Consider the following 16,062-nt stretch of genomic DNA (forward strand, 5'->3'; position numbering starts at 1 on the left):
TATGTGGCATGTAAATAATTAAAAACTTATTCATGTTCTGTTCACAGTTGGAGGAAAGAATGCATTGAAATTAAAGATGACAACATAGTCTATTATAGAACTTAAGACTTAAAGAGAAAATTGGAGTGTAATTTATTGAATAAAGGAAAAATTTAAGGTGGAAATAAAGACAAATCTTGAAAATATTGGATTGATTTTAAATTAGCATCATCCCATAATGGCATGTCCTAGACTATGTCTTGGCTCCATGGACTGAGTCTATTTATATATCATAAAGAACTATTTCTTTCTGCCAATTTGAAACGAAATCACATAGTTCTGTGTATGTATAAGATACATCCGATTTTAACCAGCTTGGATACGGGTCTTCGGACACATAATGCTCAGGAAATTTGTTGTCTGTGTTGTCTGAGGTTGACAGGATCATGTACATATATTAATACAGTTCAGCAGCAATTGAAATGTCTTCTGTCTTTTTTGCTGCATGCAAGAAAAAGACATCAAATATAAACAGCAGACATTTGGAATTGCCTTCAAGCCTGTTTTTGTTGTTAGATAATAACTTCACTTATGTCACATCAACTCAGTGATGTAGAATGTTTCCTTGTACAAACTTATTTACTTCTCTGATTCCAGACAATATTTAAATTATGTTTTTATTTCTGAGATTTTATAAAATATATACCAAATTCAACTGAAAAACAAAATTAATTTGCAATTGATATTTACATTCTACTGCAACTTTTACAATAATACATAAATCTACAAAACCAAATAAATTCTAAACACTTCACACACATGCAAATGAACAAAACTACACATCAAGCATTTGATTTTTCACAATATATTTATTTAAAGCACTTGTCTTGACCCATAGATATAATAAAGTGCTTTAAAAGAATTATCTTAAACAGAACAATACATAAAACATTTAAGAAAAACAGGTTTCCAGGAGATTTGTTTGTAGCCAAAAAAGGCATGATTATCAGAGGCTAACATTTTCAATCCTTTGTCCAATCCCCAAAGTATGATCATACAAGTATCTAATGCCAAAACTGATATTGTACATAGTTGCTTTCGGACTAAATTTAAGTCACGGTGAGCTGATTCCTATAGTACTTTTGATGTGATTTATAAGTGTCACCAACAGGAATCAGGAAAACGTTCTGTAATGCCTCAACCTTTTGGCAGTTAAAAAAAATGCCCCTATCCCATCTGTGCGCTGACTTCCTCATTGTGGGCCTTGCTTCTGAGGTGTACCTGATATGGGATGGGCCCATTAAAATCCTTGGAACACACATCACAGTAGAATGTATTACTGGAACCAGAAGAACTTGCTGGCTGCTCCTTTCCTTTTGGAACATACGCTGATTTATAGGGTTTCCATTGAGCTGTAAGTAAACCAAAACATATTATCAGGGCATTCTGTACACATTGCATTACAAGATTCATGTCACATTTTAATAAAATCATGGCTCAACAACAAACTCTTAATCAGGAAGAATGAATATTTGTAAATTCTTTATATGGAAGAGTTTCCAATACAACTAACACTAGCTGTTGACCATGTTCAAAAAACAGTTTACCAGTATCTGACTGGACATTCATTTCTAAATATAAATGTAAATTGGAATTTGTATACAGTTTTATCAAATCATCATTCCATTAAAGACATGAACTTTTATTAGATTCTAGCATGAACCTATCTCCCTTCAAAACACACAGCCAAAAAGAGGAATTTATAATTTATACTGCTGTGTTACAGAACTTGCTTGCCACCCATGTGCTACAGAACTTCCTTGCCACCCATGTGCTACAGAACTTCCTTGTCACCCACGTGCTACAGAACTTCCTTGCTGCCCATGTGCTACAGAACGTGCTTGCCACCCATGTGCTACAGAACTTCCTTGCCACCCATGTGCTAAAGAACTTGCTTGCCACCCATGTGCTACAGAACTTGCTTGCCACCCATGTGCTAAAGAACTTGCTTGCCACCCATATGCTACAGAACTTACATGGTACTCATGTACTGTATAACTTACTTCATACTTATCTGCTGTATAATTTGCTTGACACCCATGTGCTACAGAACTTGCTTGACACCCATGTGCTACAAAACTTGCTTGTCAACCATGTGCTACAGGACTTCCTTGGCAATCATGTACTGTATAACTTGCTTCATACTTATCTGCTGTAGAATTTCCTTGACACTAATGTGTTACAGAACTTGCCTGACACCCATGAGCTGTTGAACATGCTTGACACCCATGTGCTGTCGAACTTGCTTGACACCCATGTGCACTCATGTACTGTACAACTTCTTTGCTTCATATTCATGTGCTGTAGAATTTCCTTGACACTAACATGCTGCAGAACTTGTTTGATACCCATGTGTTTCAGAACTTGCTTGGCACCCATGTGCTACAGAACTTGCTTGACACCCATGTGCTACAGAGGTTGCATAGCATCCATGTGCTACAGAACTTGCTTGGCACTCATGTGCTTCAGAACTAGCTTGGCACCCATGTGCTACAGACCTTGCTTGGCATATATGTGCTATAGAACTTTCTTGACACCCATGTGCTACAGAACTTGCTTGACACCCATGTACTACAGAACTTGCTTGGCACCCATGTGCTACAGAACTTGCTTGACACCCATGTGCTACAGAGGCTGCATAGCATCCATGTGCTACAGAACTTGCTTGGCACTCATGTACTTTATACCTTGCTTCATACTTTTGTGCTGTAGAATTTGCTTGACACAAATGTTGACACATATTTATCTATATCAATTCAAGAAAATGTATTGATGATACTAACACTTTAATTGCATTTACTAACCTGCCTCCTGAGGTACCGAGCTTGATGCAGACTGGAGCCAAGGTAAAGACGTTAGCTCTTCTTCCATAACCTGAAAAACCAAATGTATAGTTACAGAGAGAATGGGAAATACAAGTGTTTGCGTGAAAACTGAATTGAATGTCTTTCTAAAGTATTTAGTATCAACCTTCGTGATATAAACAGACCCATTTTTATTGAGTTAATGTTTAATTTAGCAAGGTAAACAATCGTACTGTGAATGGCACGCAATAAGCCTCCTCCATTTACAATAGCCATCTATGTAGGAAGCTGACATTTTTTTTAGCAGTAGTCATTTTTCTGCTTGCAGTTACACTGACCTTAACCATGTCATCCCCAAATCAATATGCATCTGTTTTACCAAAGGTACAAGCCATCCACAATGACTGACTGAGGTAAGTGATTAACAAATTATGCTACTGTGCAAAACACATTTCTCTTCTTTCAGTCACAATGACCTTGACCTTTGACCATTTGAACATGAAATCAATAGGGAAACCGGATGGTGAAGTACTTGCATTACTGTGCAGAAACCATTCTTCTGCTTTTAGTCACAGTGACCTTCACCTTTTATTCCTAAAATCAACTGGCTTCTCTTTTACCCAAACTGCAAGCCATCCACAAAGCTTGATAACTGTGGATGGTGGACAACTCCAATTATTGCATAGATAATAAGAATTTAGGTTAATCCAAACTATAACACTGAGGGTAATCCATAGTGTGAAATCATATGCATACATATACATATATGCCAAAGTGATCAATCTGTCAACTTTCAGCCAAGAGAGGCTTTGACAAAATGGTTAATACTTATAGTCTCTTCCATGAAAGAAACATTAAGATGTAACAATTACTTTTGTGACAACAATGACAACAGTGGTGGCATCAACATTGACACATCATGTTTTAACTTTTGTGTCGAATATTTCTGTAGTTTACACTTTGTAACTTTTTTTAAAAACTCCTTTAATTAAGTTTTTGTTTGCTCAGGTGTACAAATGACTTTTTTAGGTAATTCAAATGTGTATAGTTTTAATAAGAATATAGTTTCCATACCTAAACCTGGAGAATAAAAATAGTTATAACTTACATGGACAAATGGTATATGAAAACTTAGAGGACAATACAAGCTAAAGACTGTGAATGTACACAATTTCATGTAAGGCTGCAATGTTTAACTTTGTAAATGGCTTACTTTGCTTACTGCCTGTAAGTTTTCAAAATTGATAACTGTGTCAACAAATAAGTTATGTGGCTGTCCTTGATGCTGGAAACAACAGTTCCAGATAAATTATATATTTCAACATATTTTCTTCTAGGTGGCTAGCACGATTTTCTGGGAGTTATCTTATTTAAAGCATGTTCAATTTTCATTTGCAATAAAGTGACTTTAGGAAAATGCAAACGTTTACAAGAACTGGCCACATATCACATTATACTACATTACACATTAGGTTGATTTCCTGCTCTTGCCCGCAGAAAAATCTTTAAACTACATTTATCTTTAATAACATGTTCTTCAACATAACAGATGATGCAGAACATTTTTTTAAAAGATAAACATTGTTTCAATTTTATAAGCCACTCCAAAGTTTCTTACAAAGGCATTCCATGCACATGTCCAGATAGTACATCGAGTTGAATTATCAAATTTTTCATCACGTACATATATGTAGCAGTACAAAACAATATCACAAAGATCATCAGATGTTTTACCCAAATTTGTCTGCTACATTTAACAAAGACTTGTCATAATTACAGGTAAATTAATTACAGGTAAATGAAGTAATTGCATGTTGCTTGAGGCATGACATTCAAGTTACATATAGGTATAAATAACTCTCATCTGTATGACTGACATAAAGATCGAGACTAAGGACAAGTTTCTAATCAGTTCAATTAACTGGCTTTTTTTTTGCTTTTTGAAAGCTATGTACACATTTCGATTTTTTTAAAAAATATTGCAGCTTTAATAGCATGGTGTGTAGGAAAGGTTTGCTGAACCCTTGTATCGTGTATCTAATCCTTTAAAACAATTTACTCAATCAAGCAAATTATCAATATAACCATTAATCTTGGCCTTCCGTCAACAAGATTATGACATCATAAAGTAAGCTCTTAACCATTTCAACAGATCTTACATTCTTTCTGATTAATATCAGTTTCACTTTTGTTTATTTAAAATGTGTGTATTGAATGTCAATTTAATTTACTCAGTCAACATTCACAGCACCTTGTTTTAATTTCAGTTGTTTTTTTTCCAGGATCATGTAAAGCTTTCACGGCAAAATGATGAAAGCAGGCCAGGTGACCCAAATTACAGAGTCACAACCAGCTGAATATTAAAGAGATATTGTTCTACATTCATCATGCTGTGCAACACAATATTTGAACTACTACTGAATTTGGAATAAAAAGATGAGTTTCCTGTGCAGTGCCTCATTATCCCATTTTAGATGCACATGTACTGGAATATTTTCACTAAAAAAATTACACCTATTTAATTATGTTTTTATCAAAATAAATAGTCAAAACTGCTATACCTTCTGTACATGAATTAAAAGATTCCAAAATAAATTCTATGTTTATACCAAAGTTGAGGGGCTGTGATAACCATTTGCCTGCCGTAAATAAAAGCTCTGAAACCTGAATGATAATAAACAAATTGAATTGATATCCCCACATTACGTAGAAAGTGGGAGAGTGTAGTTTTGTTGAGGAAGGGAATAGGTGACAATGGTAATATAGCAAAAGAATTAATGTGCATTTATAAAGAAATAAACCACTGCTAAGACTATTAACATGAAATAACAAAGGACTAAATTGATTACATTGTCGATTAAAGCTCATCCAAATGGGAGTATTATTGTAAATAGTTGGCATATCTCAAGCAGAATGTGAGTGGTGTATTGGCAACACCTGTCTAGCACACCTGTCAAGATAATGTGTTGATCTTAGGATTAGAAATGTTGTACACATGACATCTGAGAAACAATGATTAAGTTTGTTTCCAATGAACTTTGTATGAGGGGGTAGCATTGTGAAAAAACTACCTGGACATTTTGCGGATACTTATAAAAGTCTCTAAGAATGATACAATTGACAGGTTTCATGACTGCCAAAAATAAAAGGCTATGCAGGTTATCATATCACCTTGCTGATCAAAAGCAAGGCATCAGGTGTATTAAACTAAAGATAAAAGTTGGCTATTACAGCCAAATAGCTTACTTCCCTGTTGTTGGGCATTAATGCTCCTAATTTGAGAGAAAACCTTTAAAACTAATTGAGAAGAAAAACATATTAAAAAAAGGTATGTATGTGGATAAATTATTCTAACGGCAATATATTATGCTTTTGATGTCATTCACAAGGTCAAAACCTCAATCAAGTGGGACATGCAAACAGACATGCAAGTCAGCTGGATTTTAAAAATTGAATTATTGGTATTGACCTTTCAATGTTGATAATTACACATCAATCAAGTCACCATCATAAATTATTTCCTCTGAAACTTTCGTCATCTGTTTGACTTCTAATTTCATAGTGAGAATATGTAAATATGATTTTAAAAAACAAACAAGTTTGCTGCAAAAAGTACCCCCAAATATTGCCTATCAATTCTACCACTTGTTTATCCCTCAAAATTCTTTTTATTTTTGCACAACATGGGGGGGGGAGTGTGTTTTGGGGGTTAAATCTGACTGCATGCAAACACATCTGTCTCTAACAGGTTTTTGCTGTATCACACTGTAAAATAAAATTATCTGGAGTACTGAATTACAGTCCTTTAATTAGCTGTCATCTGCCAAATCAAAAATCTTAAATCCTTCCAAATTTTAACAATGAAGTGATCTAATTTAACACAAATATTTTTCTTAAATTGTTGGATTGCTTTAGCCATTAACTTTTAATTTTGATTTGGCTAATTCAAATGACAATGAAATGGCTGGCATTTTATAATTTTTAATTTTTATTTGGCTAATTCAAACAACAATGAACCGCTCTGATGGCCTAGTGGTTAGAGCATCCGCCTCGATGCGGGAGGTCGTGGGTTCGATCCTCGGCCAAGTCATACCAAAGACTTACAAAAATGGTACTAACAGCTGCCTCGCTTGGCGCTCAGCATCAAGAGGTTAGTGTTAGGACTGGTTGACCTGGTGTCAGGTTAATGTGACTGGGTGGGATATCATGCTACATGTCTGCGACATCATACCCCAGTGCTAGACATCACTATAAACTGCAACACTGCAGACATCATAATGATATGACTTAAAAATTGTTAAAGCTATGTTAAAAAACCAAATCACATCACAACACAAACAACAATGATGAGGATGGCATTATATAATTTTTAATTCTGATTTGGCAAAGTCAAATGACAAAGAAAAGGCTGGCATTATATGATTTTGTTTTGGCTAATTAAAATAACAATGAAAGGCTGGCATTATATAATTTTTAATTCTGATTTGGCTAATTCAAGTGACAAAGGAAAGGCTGGCATTATATGAATTTGATTTGGCTAATTCAAATGACAAAGAAACGGCTGGCATTATATGCTTTTACAAAACTTTAAAAATTGTTCACTGAATATCAAAATTAGATTATTCAAATCTTATTGCTGTACTATGTATTGTGCTCCTCTGTGGACAAACTTTAGTGAGTGTATGAAAAGAAAACTCGTTATTGGTCATAATAATAGTCTTCGTTTTCTATTAGGTCTTCCTGGATGGAACAGTGCCTCCACCATGTTTGTAAATTCTAATGTATTCAGTTTTGATGAAGTAATGAGAAAGTATATATTTATATATTCTCAATGATGACAAGAGTGTCTAGTGGTAAGAACTGTATATTGAAATCTCTTTGGAACTATGACACTCATTTAAATTCTCAAAATTATTATCAGATGGAACAAATTACTCTTTAAATGTGCCACTTAATTTCATTCTTAACAATGCAAGGGGCAGTTAATTGTTGTAGATTTATCTGTATACTTGTATGTATTATATATATGTTCTTTTATGTTTACAATGTTTTTACTTAATATCTATATTTTAATTAGGATGTGTGGACTATGCAGTCTGAAATAAAGATCTTATCTAATGATTTTTATTTGGCAAATTCAAATGACAATGAAAAGGCTAGAAGTATATGATTTTGGTTTGGTTAATTCAAATGATAATGAAAAGGCTGGCATTATATGATTTTGATTTGGCTAATTCAAACGCCAATGAAAAGGCTAGAATTATATGATTTTGATTTGGTTAATTCAAATGCCAATGAAAAGGTTGGCATTATATGATTTTGATTTGGCTAATTCAGATGCCAATGAAAAGGCTGGCATTATATGATTTTTAATTTTGATTTGGCAAATTCAAATGACAAAAAAAAAAGGCTGGAACTATATGATTTTTAGTTTTAATTTGGCTAATTTAAATGACAATGAAAAGGCTGGCATTATATGATTTTTAATTTTGATTTGGCTAATTTAAATGACAATGAAAAGGCTGGCATTATATGATTTTTAATTTTGATTTGGCTAATTTAAATGACAATGAAATGGCTGGCATTATATGATTTTTAATTTTGATTTGGCTAACTGAAATGACAGTGAAAAGCTGGCATTACATGATTTATAATTTTGATTTGGCTAATTCAAATGAAAATGAAAGGCTGGCATTATATGATTTTTAATTTTGATGTGGCAAATTTAAATGACAGTGAAAAGGCTGGCATTACATGATTTTTAATTTTGATTTCGCTAACTGAAATGACAATAAAATGCTGGCATTACATGATTTTTAATTTTGATTTGGCTAATTAAAATGACAATGAAAAAGCTGGCATTATGTGGTTTTGATCTGACTAATTCAAATGACAATGAAAAGGCTTTTAACTTTTATTTGACTAATTCAAATGACAATGAAAAGGCTTTTAATTTTTATTTGGCTAATTCAAATGACAATGAAAAGGCTTTTAATTTTTATTTGGCTAATTCAAATGACAATGAAAAGGCTGGAGCTATATGATTTTTACAGCTAATTCAAATGACACTGAAAAGGCTGACATATGATCAATTTATTTTCAAAAGATACTGAACTCAATATATGTGTATATCTACTTAAATAATTTGAGGTTGGGACCCTGCATATGGAAATTACTGAATTAACACGATTTTACAGAAAGAACATGCTATCTGACTTAAGTACTTGTCATGCAGTCATTAGGTGCCAACTATTACATTAATGGGTGTCCCTTTTTAGAATCTGATCACACATACCTTTAAATGATGATTATTTACTTTCTTTCTATCCTCAAACATCAATATTCTTTGAACAGTTATTATCTAAAATGCATCCAAAAATAATTCTGGCAAAATTAATCTTAAAGTATGCGGACATTTCTGGACGGGGTCAGCCTATAGATGTGATTCAGAACAAACCTGGCTGAATGCTCTGCTTTGATATTACAGTGAAACCTATGCTCCTTAAAAGGCTTCGTAGTACCCTGTTATTTTACACGATTTGGCGTTACATCCGCTTTTCCTGACCCAGTTAAGTACTTGGCCACCATGTTAAATGTCTATAGCAGTCAATAATGTTTGCTTGGAAGTTTTTTGATGACATTTAAGGTGCATAACATCAAACAATCATGACAGAATAGACTTTGGTTAAACAATGTTAGTGTCAAATTTTAGGACAATTAATAGTTCTGATGAATAACTGTGAAAAGGGGAGAAAGAGACGGAGACTTTGGAGTTGATGCAGTTCATGTAGACTCTTGAAAGACATCTGATATAGAACCTCACTAGTAACTTCATGCATACTGTGACAATCAACTGGACTTCAGTTGGAAGGAAAATGAGATGAACATCGTTACAAGATTGTATTCTATTTGCTGTGAGCTTGACCCAGGTGTGTCACAAGGGTCTGCAATTGATCCTTTCCACTTTTAAGTCTATGATATCCTAGGCAGTATTCAGTGTAACAGAGGTCTGCTGATGAATTCAAAACTTGGACAAAGTCATGGCCGATGCTGAAGACAGAATACTCCAGTTTCATCTCAACATCTAAATGGCTCCTAAACTTTCATGCCCGCCCCCCCCCCCCAAAGAACGCTTTCTGGATCAGGGTTCCCACACTTCAAAAACTTCCTATATGTAAACTCTAGACATGATTCTGTTATGATCCTCTCTCATAATCTCCCTTCTTGAACCCAAATTAAACGTCAAGAATATCTATAATGAAACAAATAAAACTATGCATATGAATCCCTTGAATAATTACGTTACCTTTTAATTGCATGGCACCCAGGATGAAGAAATATTAAAGAATGAACAACTGATGGAGATTTTGCTGCTTCTCAAACTTATTTTATTTCAGAAGATGATCAGTCATAAATCAAGACAGCAATATAAGCAACCAGTCTCCATTCATAATAATTTATGTCATTCTGTGACACAGTGGTACTTGACACATGGAAATGAAATATTTAGCAAGGTTAAGAAAATGAAATTTTGTCAGCACAGTTTGGTCTCATACAGGTTAGAGAATTTTTAATTCGTACTCTACGGAGATTCAAACCCTGGTCAGTGGCTAAACGGCACCCATTGCCTTGCCTGCACATATGAGCCCATTTTCCCTCACAACTAAGCACACATCACCACACACAAAAATGTACATAATGGCATGAAAATGAAATCAAGTCAGCCACATGCATTTACATGAATGCCAAAAAAATTTTTTTATATCTTGAAATGTTTTTGCTCAACTGTGCTAACATGGTTTTTATCCAAAAGTCAAAGTCTACAAAATCCAAAATATTAATAACACAAAAAATGGAATAACTGCCATACTGCATGAAACTCAAAATCTGTTCATCTAAAATAATGGAGAAAAAAAAAATTAGGACCTTTCCTCACTAATATTAACCCTCACTAGCACATACAATAAACTATAACAGGCTCTTGAAAACCACAATCAACTGAAAATTATTCTAGAAAGGTATAACCAAAAGCATAGAAAAATAGGTTTTTCAATTAGGTAGACTGGGACAACCTTTGAAATGAAGCATATTTTTCCAGATGGAGTTTCCATTAGTAAAACACAATAACCTGCACACAACAACATGCCAATAAAAGTTTGCAAATCAAGAGAAAATAATAAAATAAATAAAACTGAACGAGAAGCATGAAAACTAAATGCTAAATACAAGTGTAACAAAGTAATCAAATTAAATCCAATTAAATTCCATTAAATACATAATTGTGAATAAAATCCAACACTCCCACAATTCTTAACTAAAACTGGTATTATCTGAGACCTCTAAATGTGACAAAGACCCTATATCAAATAAAAAGGTTTGGACATTCAAAAAGCCACAAAGATCAGACACGAGGGAAATTAACTCACTGAAATAAAATGATCTAAACAACACAGTTGCTACAAAGCCATTATGCTTTAGTTTGTTGGCAGAACTTGCACTACCTAGAAGTACCACAAAACCATTAATGGACAATAATCTTATCACCACTGATGGTGAAAAGCTAACCAGGTTTCAAATTTAAACCCAGATAAAGCAACAAGTCCTGAAAACATTGCAACTTGCATTCTAAAAGAATTCCACAATGAAATAGCCCCTCTTGTGACATATTTACCTCCTCACTTGATAAAGGGTCAGTCCCAAAGGACTGGAAAGATGCATATAGTATCCCTGTACTGGTCATGCCATAGAGGGTGTGCCATTGCAACACACATGGGACACAGGGAATGCACTTTTAAAGTGGGGTAATCACCCAGAGATGATATTTAGAATTTTTCTGATTATTTAATATTAACTCAGTGAAATCAATGTACCCTGGCTTTTACATTTTTTAAACTGCCTTCCCTGGGTACCAGTTATGTTTAAATGGAACAGCCCTAGGAAGCTGAGAATCAAAATTAATTGAAAAATCAATTAAAAGCTCATCAACATCAAGCTGCATGTGACAGAAGAACAAAACATATATTCAATATTGCATGCCTCCACAGTATAAAATACTAAAGAGCAAAGATTAATTTCCAAAGTATTGCCAAAACATGATACTATTTATTATATACTTAAGTGTGAGATGTAGAAAATTATTTGCTTTCATCCTCATGTTTCCACATATAGAAAAACAAGCTTTCCCATCATGCCATACAATGATTGCTTGTTTGTGTGTACAATAGTTATACTTGCTGCAAGAAAAATAAACATTTTGTGAGATAGAGCAATAAGTAAAAACTGCATTACCTTTTAGTCCTGAAATGTTTTTGTATAACAAAATATTTAAATTGCCACCATTCACTCCTTAAATTATGTCTGCACTAGAATAAAGTAAAAAATGCTAAAAGCCTGGTATGTTATATCAATAAACCAGACTTGATTTTTGGTTGGATAGCATTAAAAAAGATTTTGTAAAAATGTCAAAAATGTCAAATTTTTAAAATAACTGATTAGGTTATCTCAGAACTCTCATTCCCTTAAATCATTTTTATATTTATATAATTAATCAATGAATAAAACTGAATCTAAGGTGAATTTACAGAAGTGATGTTGGTTTCTTCTGCCTTTTGAATCAAGTTTAAATACATTTAATTTTGCAGTACCAAATTTCTTCATTTATTACACTAAATTATTTATTACACTAAAGCATGAAATCTAGAAAACTACTAAAATACTTTTCATCTTTTATTTCATCTTTTATTGTATTTTTCATAGTTTTTTCTTTTCTATATTTTCCATATGTAATCAATATGTGAGTGTTGTAGTTACAGTGAGATATACTAGCATTTTGTGAGCTAAAACAATAAATGGAAGGCATACCTTTCAGGTATGGAGATTATTTTTGACTTAAGATATTTAAATTGCTACTGTTCACTTCTCTCAGAAAGTTATTTCTCCAACACAATTAAAAACCTGGCATGCTGAACCATTAAATTGGATTTTCTTTAAGACTGGATAAGGTACAGTAGTTGACAAAATGTCAAAAAATGTAATTTATTACAGATTAAATTATCCCACCCACCCACCCCACAAAAAAACTCTACCATTCTTAATCTTAAACCACATGTATTTTTATAAACAGTCTATATAATTATATGATTAAAACAAAGGTAAGCTTATGAAAAGTGAGCAGAGAGAAACAGATACTTCAAAGTGAACTTAATCATCTAAGCTTTGACTGAAGGTTAAGTCTGGAATATAGGAAAAGAAAATTTTCTTCCCATCCTGACCTGAACACTATTCACTCTTCCTATCATTACAGCTGTACTGTCACTTGACAGACTTTTGATATTTCCTAAATCTAAGCCCTTTTTCTCACACAGATTTATTTCCTTTGTGATAGTATCTGCTGTCTGTAAGTCCAAGGAATTCTGAGTCCAGTAACTTTATCCATAGCTTCCTAAACTGTGTCATTTAAGGTGTTCACTCATATCTGGTTGTTCCTGTAAAGTTTTTTCATCCTGTAGATCAGGGCAGGTGTTCACTCATACCTGGATGATCCTGTCAAGTTTTCTCAACCTGTAGGTCTGGGAACATGTTTGGGCAGGTGTTCACTCATATATGGACACTCCTGTAAATTTTCTCAACCTGTAGGTCAGGGCATGCGTTCACTCATACCTGGATATTCCTGTATAGTTTCTCAACCTGTAGGTCAGGACATGCGTTCTCTCATACCTGGATATTCCTGTATAGTTTTTCATCCTAAAGGCCAGAGTAGGTGTTTAAAATCTGCAAAAAGGAATGACAACATGTTAAAAATCAAGGAAAATCACTGCAACATTTTTAGTAGTTGCATTCTTTAAAATACAAGGACATATATTCATTAATTTAAATACAAGCATTTATTTAAAAAATCACCTTGTAATGCTATGATAAAAAACATTTTTTGCACCATATTATCTCCATATACCTGGTAATAATTATATTAAAATATATTTTAAAAAATGTACACTTTTAATATAAGGACTCCAACTGTTACTACTACTACTAATAATAATAATAGCACGAAGAAGAAAAAAAAGAGAAAAAATAGGAAAAATGAAGAAAAATAAAGTGCATGCTTATACAATAAATATGCATGAAATTTGCCATGTAAACATTAGATAATTTGGACTTTGCCAATTCCAACAACTTTTTGTTGTTTCCTTTAAAGTTTAAATAAAATATGTACCTCAAATGCCCAAAAAATTCATACTGGTTCAGAGGCTGTCCATTCTTTACCAGGTAATAAACAGTCTGTGCTGCCTTGGTAGGGTTCTTGTCTGCCCGTTTGCAACTCTTGCTCCAAGCATAATCAGTAAAATTGCCCTTTTCTACCCAAGACATCCTTCCTCCGACTGCATTTACATGATCCGGGTTTGTCTTGTGTCAGGTAAATGCACAAAACTGCAAATTAGTATTTCTATTAAAAAGCAAATTCATCTTCCTAAAATTTGCACACCAAACATACATTATTGTATCTCTGACATCTTTCCTTCTTTAATAGTAAAGGGAATTTCTCTACTCAATCTGAACACCAATCATTATGTCTTTTCTCTGACCTCTGACTAGCATTGACATAATCAGCCTTGTACTCGGATACCATTTAAGACTTCTTTCACAGCTATGATGACTATAAAAATTGGTTCATGACAAATTTATGCACAATGAACAGAACATCATTAGCATTATTATTGGTAATATTATCATTTTTTTACATCTATTATTTTTAGCAGTAGTAATATGCATGTATACAGTTTACAGAGCTCACACAGAATTATGGCTGATAATTCCAAGACTTCCCAAACTTCAAAGGCCACAAACATAGACTTCTAAGACCTATTTTTGCTAACAATTTGTATAAAAGTTATGTCATACGAGAAAACAATGAATGCAAAATACTACATTATTGTTTAATGATGAAATGAAACTGAATGGGTCATTGAAAGAAAGAAACCAGCAAAACTTGACTACATCTGAATCTAACAACCTTGGACAATTTCAATTGTGAATATGGAAAAGAAATTAAAATGTCTGGGTTTATTTCAAGACTTTTAGAGACCTGAGGGTAATCTGCAAGATTTTCCCAAATTTTCAAGGCTCTGAAAATGCTACCTCATTTTTCCCAACCTGTCAAAGACCTTCAAAGACTGTATGAACCCTGGTTTAGCTATTTAGCAAAAATGAAGAAAACTACAACTCTGCATATGCACTAATTTACCTTTCTTTCTCTCTCTCTCTCTCAAACTCGTTTACCTCATTATCAGTATAAATGGCTCCTAAATATTATTACTAATTGACAGCTTACCTGCAATTGTGTGACACATGACTGACTATAGGGAATTTGTTATAAGTATGCATGGAAACAGGTCTTCACGTTTTATACATTTGATGGATTAAGCTGTTGCTCAAATGCACTGAGAATAAAAGACAGTCAGCTTTTGTTTGTGACCTTTGATGATTAGCGAATGAAAAGAAGCTTCCTGAGTTATTGTTAGTAGTGCCCAAAACATTAAACCCATCTCACCCCATTTTGTATATTTGGTCATAAATGTTGGGGTGAAGAGTCAGTGTCAACTGATTTCATGCAGATATGACCTTATGTATTATTGTTTAAGTTTGAAAGGCCAACTGGTAAGCGACTACCCTATGTTGCCTGTGCAAGGTAGTGCCAAATTCTAACTTTTTAATTGACTTTGACCCTACATCCCAACATAAATGTTCAAATTTTAAAAAATGAAGTGAGAAGGGTAAGAAAAGAATTTGATTACTAACCTGTAATTGCAGAGTACCTCCTGTAAAGCTGGCATATTGACACCTTTGAGTTTCACTGGATTCCAAAGTACATAAAATATGTAATGCTGAAACACTGATTCAAGTAATATACCTTTATATATACTATGCCTTACTCATCAAACAAAATAAGTTTAATTTGCATACTTGGAGCAGTCAGTTTTGATACAATCCAATGACCACTGCTTTGTTACGAAACTGATGTTGATTAATTGATTACTAGCATTCAATTAAGTACGGTCTACTGAAAAGAAGTTGAATTTTTATTATTAAAACACTGGATATTATTAAATCAATGGCAAATTAACAACTTGCTCAATCAAATAAACGAAATACTAAAAGATAGCATTAAAAGTAAAAACTTCAATAAAGACAGCTGTAAATCTTTTATCTAGTCCATAGGAAG

General features: G+C 33.4%; 1 protein-coding gene across 4 annotated transcripts in view; it reads right to left on the minus strand.

Moving 5' to 3' along the window:
• Positions 1 to 828: 828 nt before the first annotated feature.
• Positions 829 to 16,062, minus strand: part of LOC149781329 (uncharacterized) — a 32,333-nt gene continuing 17,099 nt past the window's right edge. For 3 of the 4 annotated variants that reach the window (XM_089935427.1, XM_089935425.1, XM_089935426.1), the window contains 2 exons: positions 2,844 to 2,913; positions 829 to 1,391 (listed from right to left, as the gene is read on the minus strand). In XM_089935427.1, the coding sequence (XP_089791553.1) occupies positions 1,207 to 1,391; positions 2,844 to 2,913 (255 nt within the window). In that variant the 3' untranslated portion in view covers positions 829 to 1,206. Of the gene's footprint in view, positions 1,392 to 2,843; positions 2,914 to 10,208; positions 13,614 to 14,055; positions 14,247 to 16,062 lie in introns of those variants that run through there. The other variant, XM_089935428.1, reaches the window with a different exon arrangement.

The sequence above is a fragment of the Sinohyriopsis cumingii genome, chromosome 15, assembly GCF_028554795.1.
Source record: "Sinohyriopsis cumingii isolate HCF-2022 chromosome 15, ASM2855479v2, whole genome shotgun sequence".
Lineage (NCBI taxonomy): Eukaryota > Metazoa > Mollusca > Bivalvia > Unionida > Unionidae > Sinohyriopsis > Sinohyriopsis cumingii.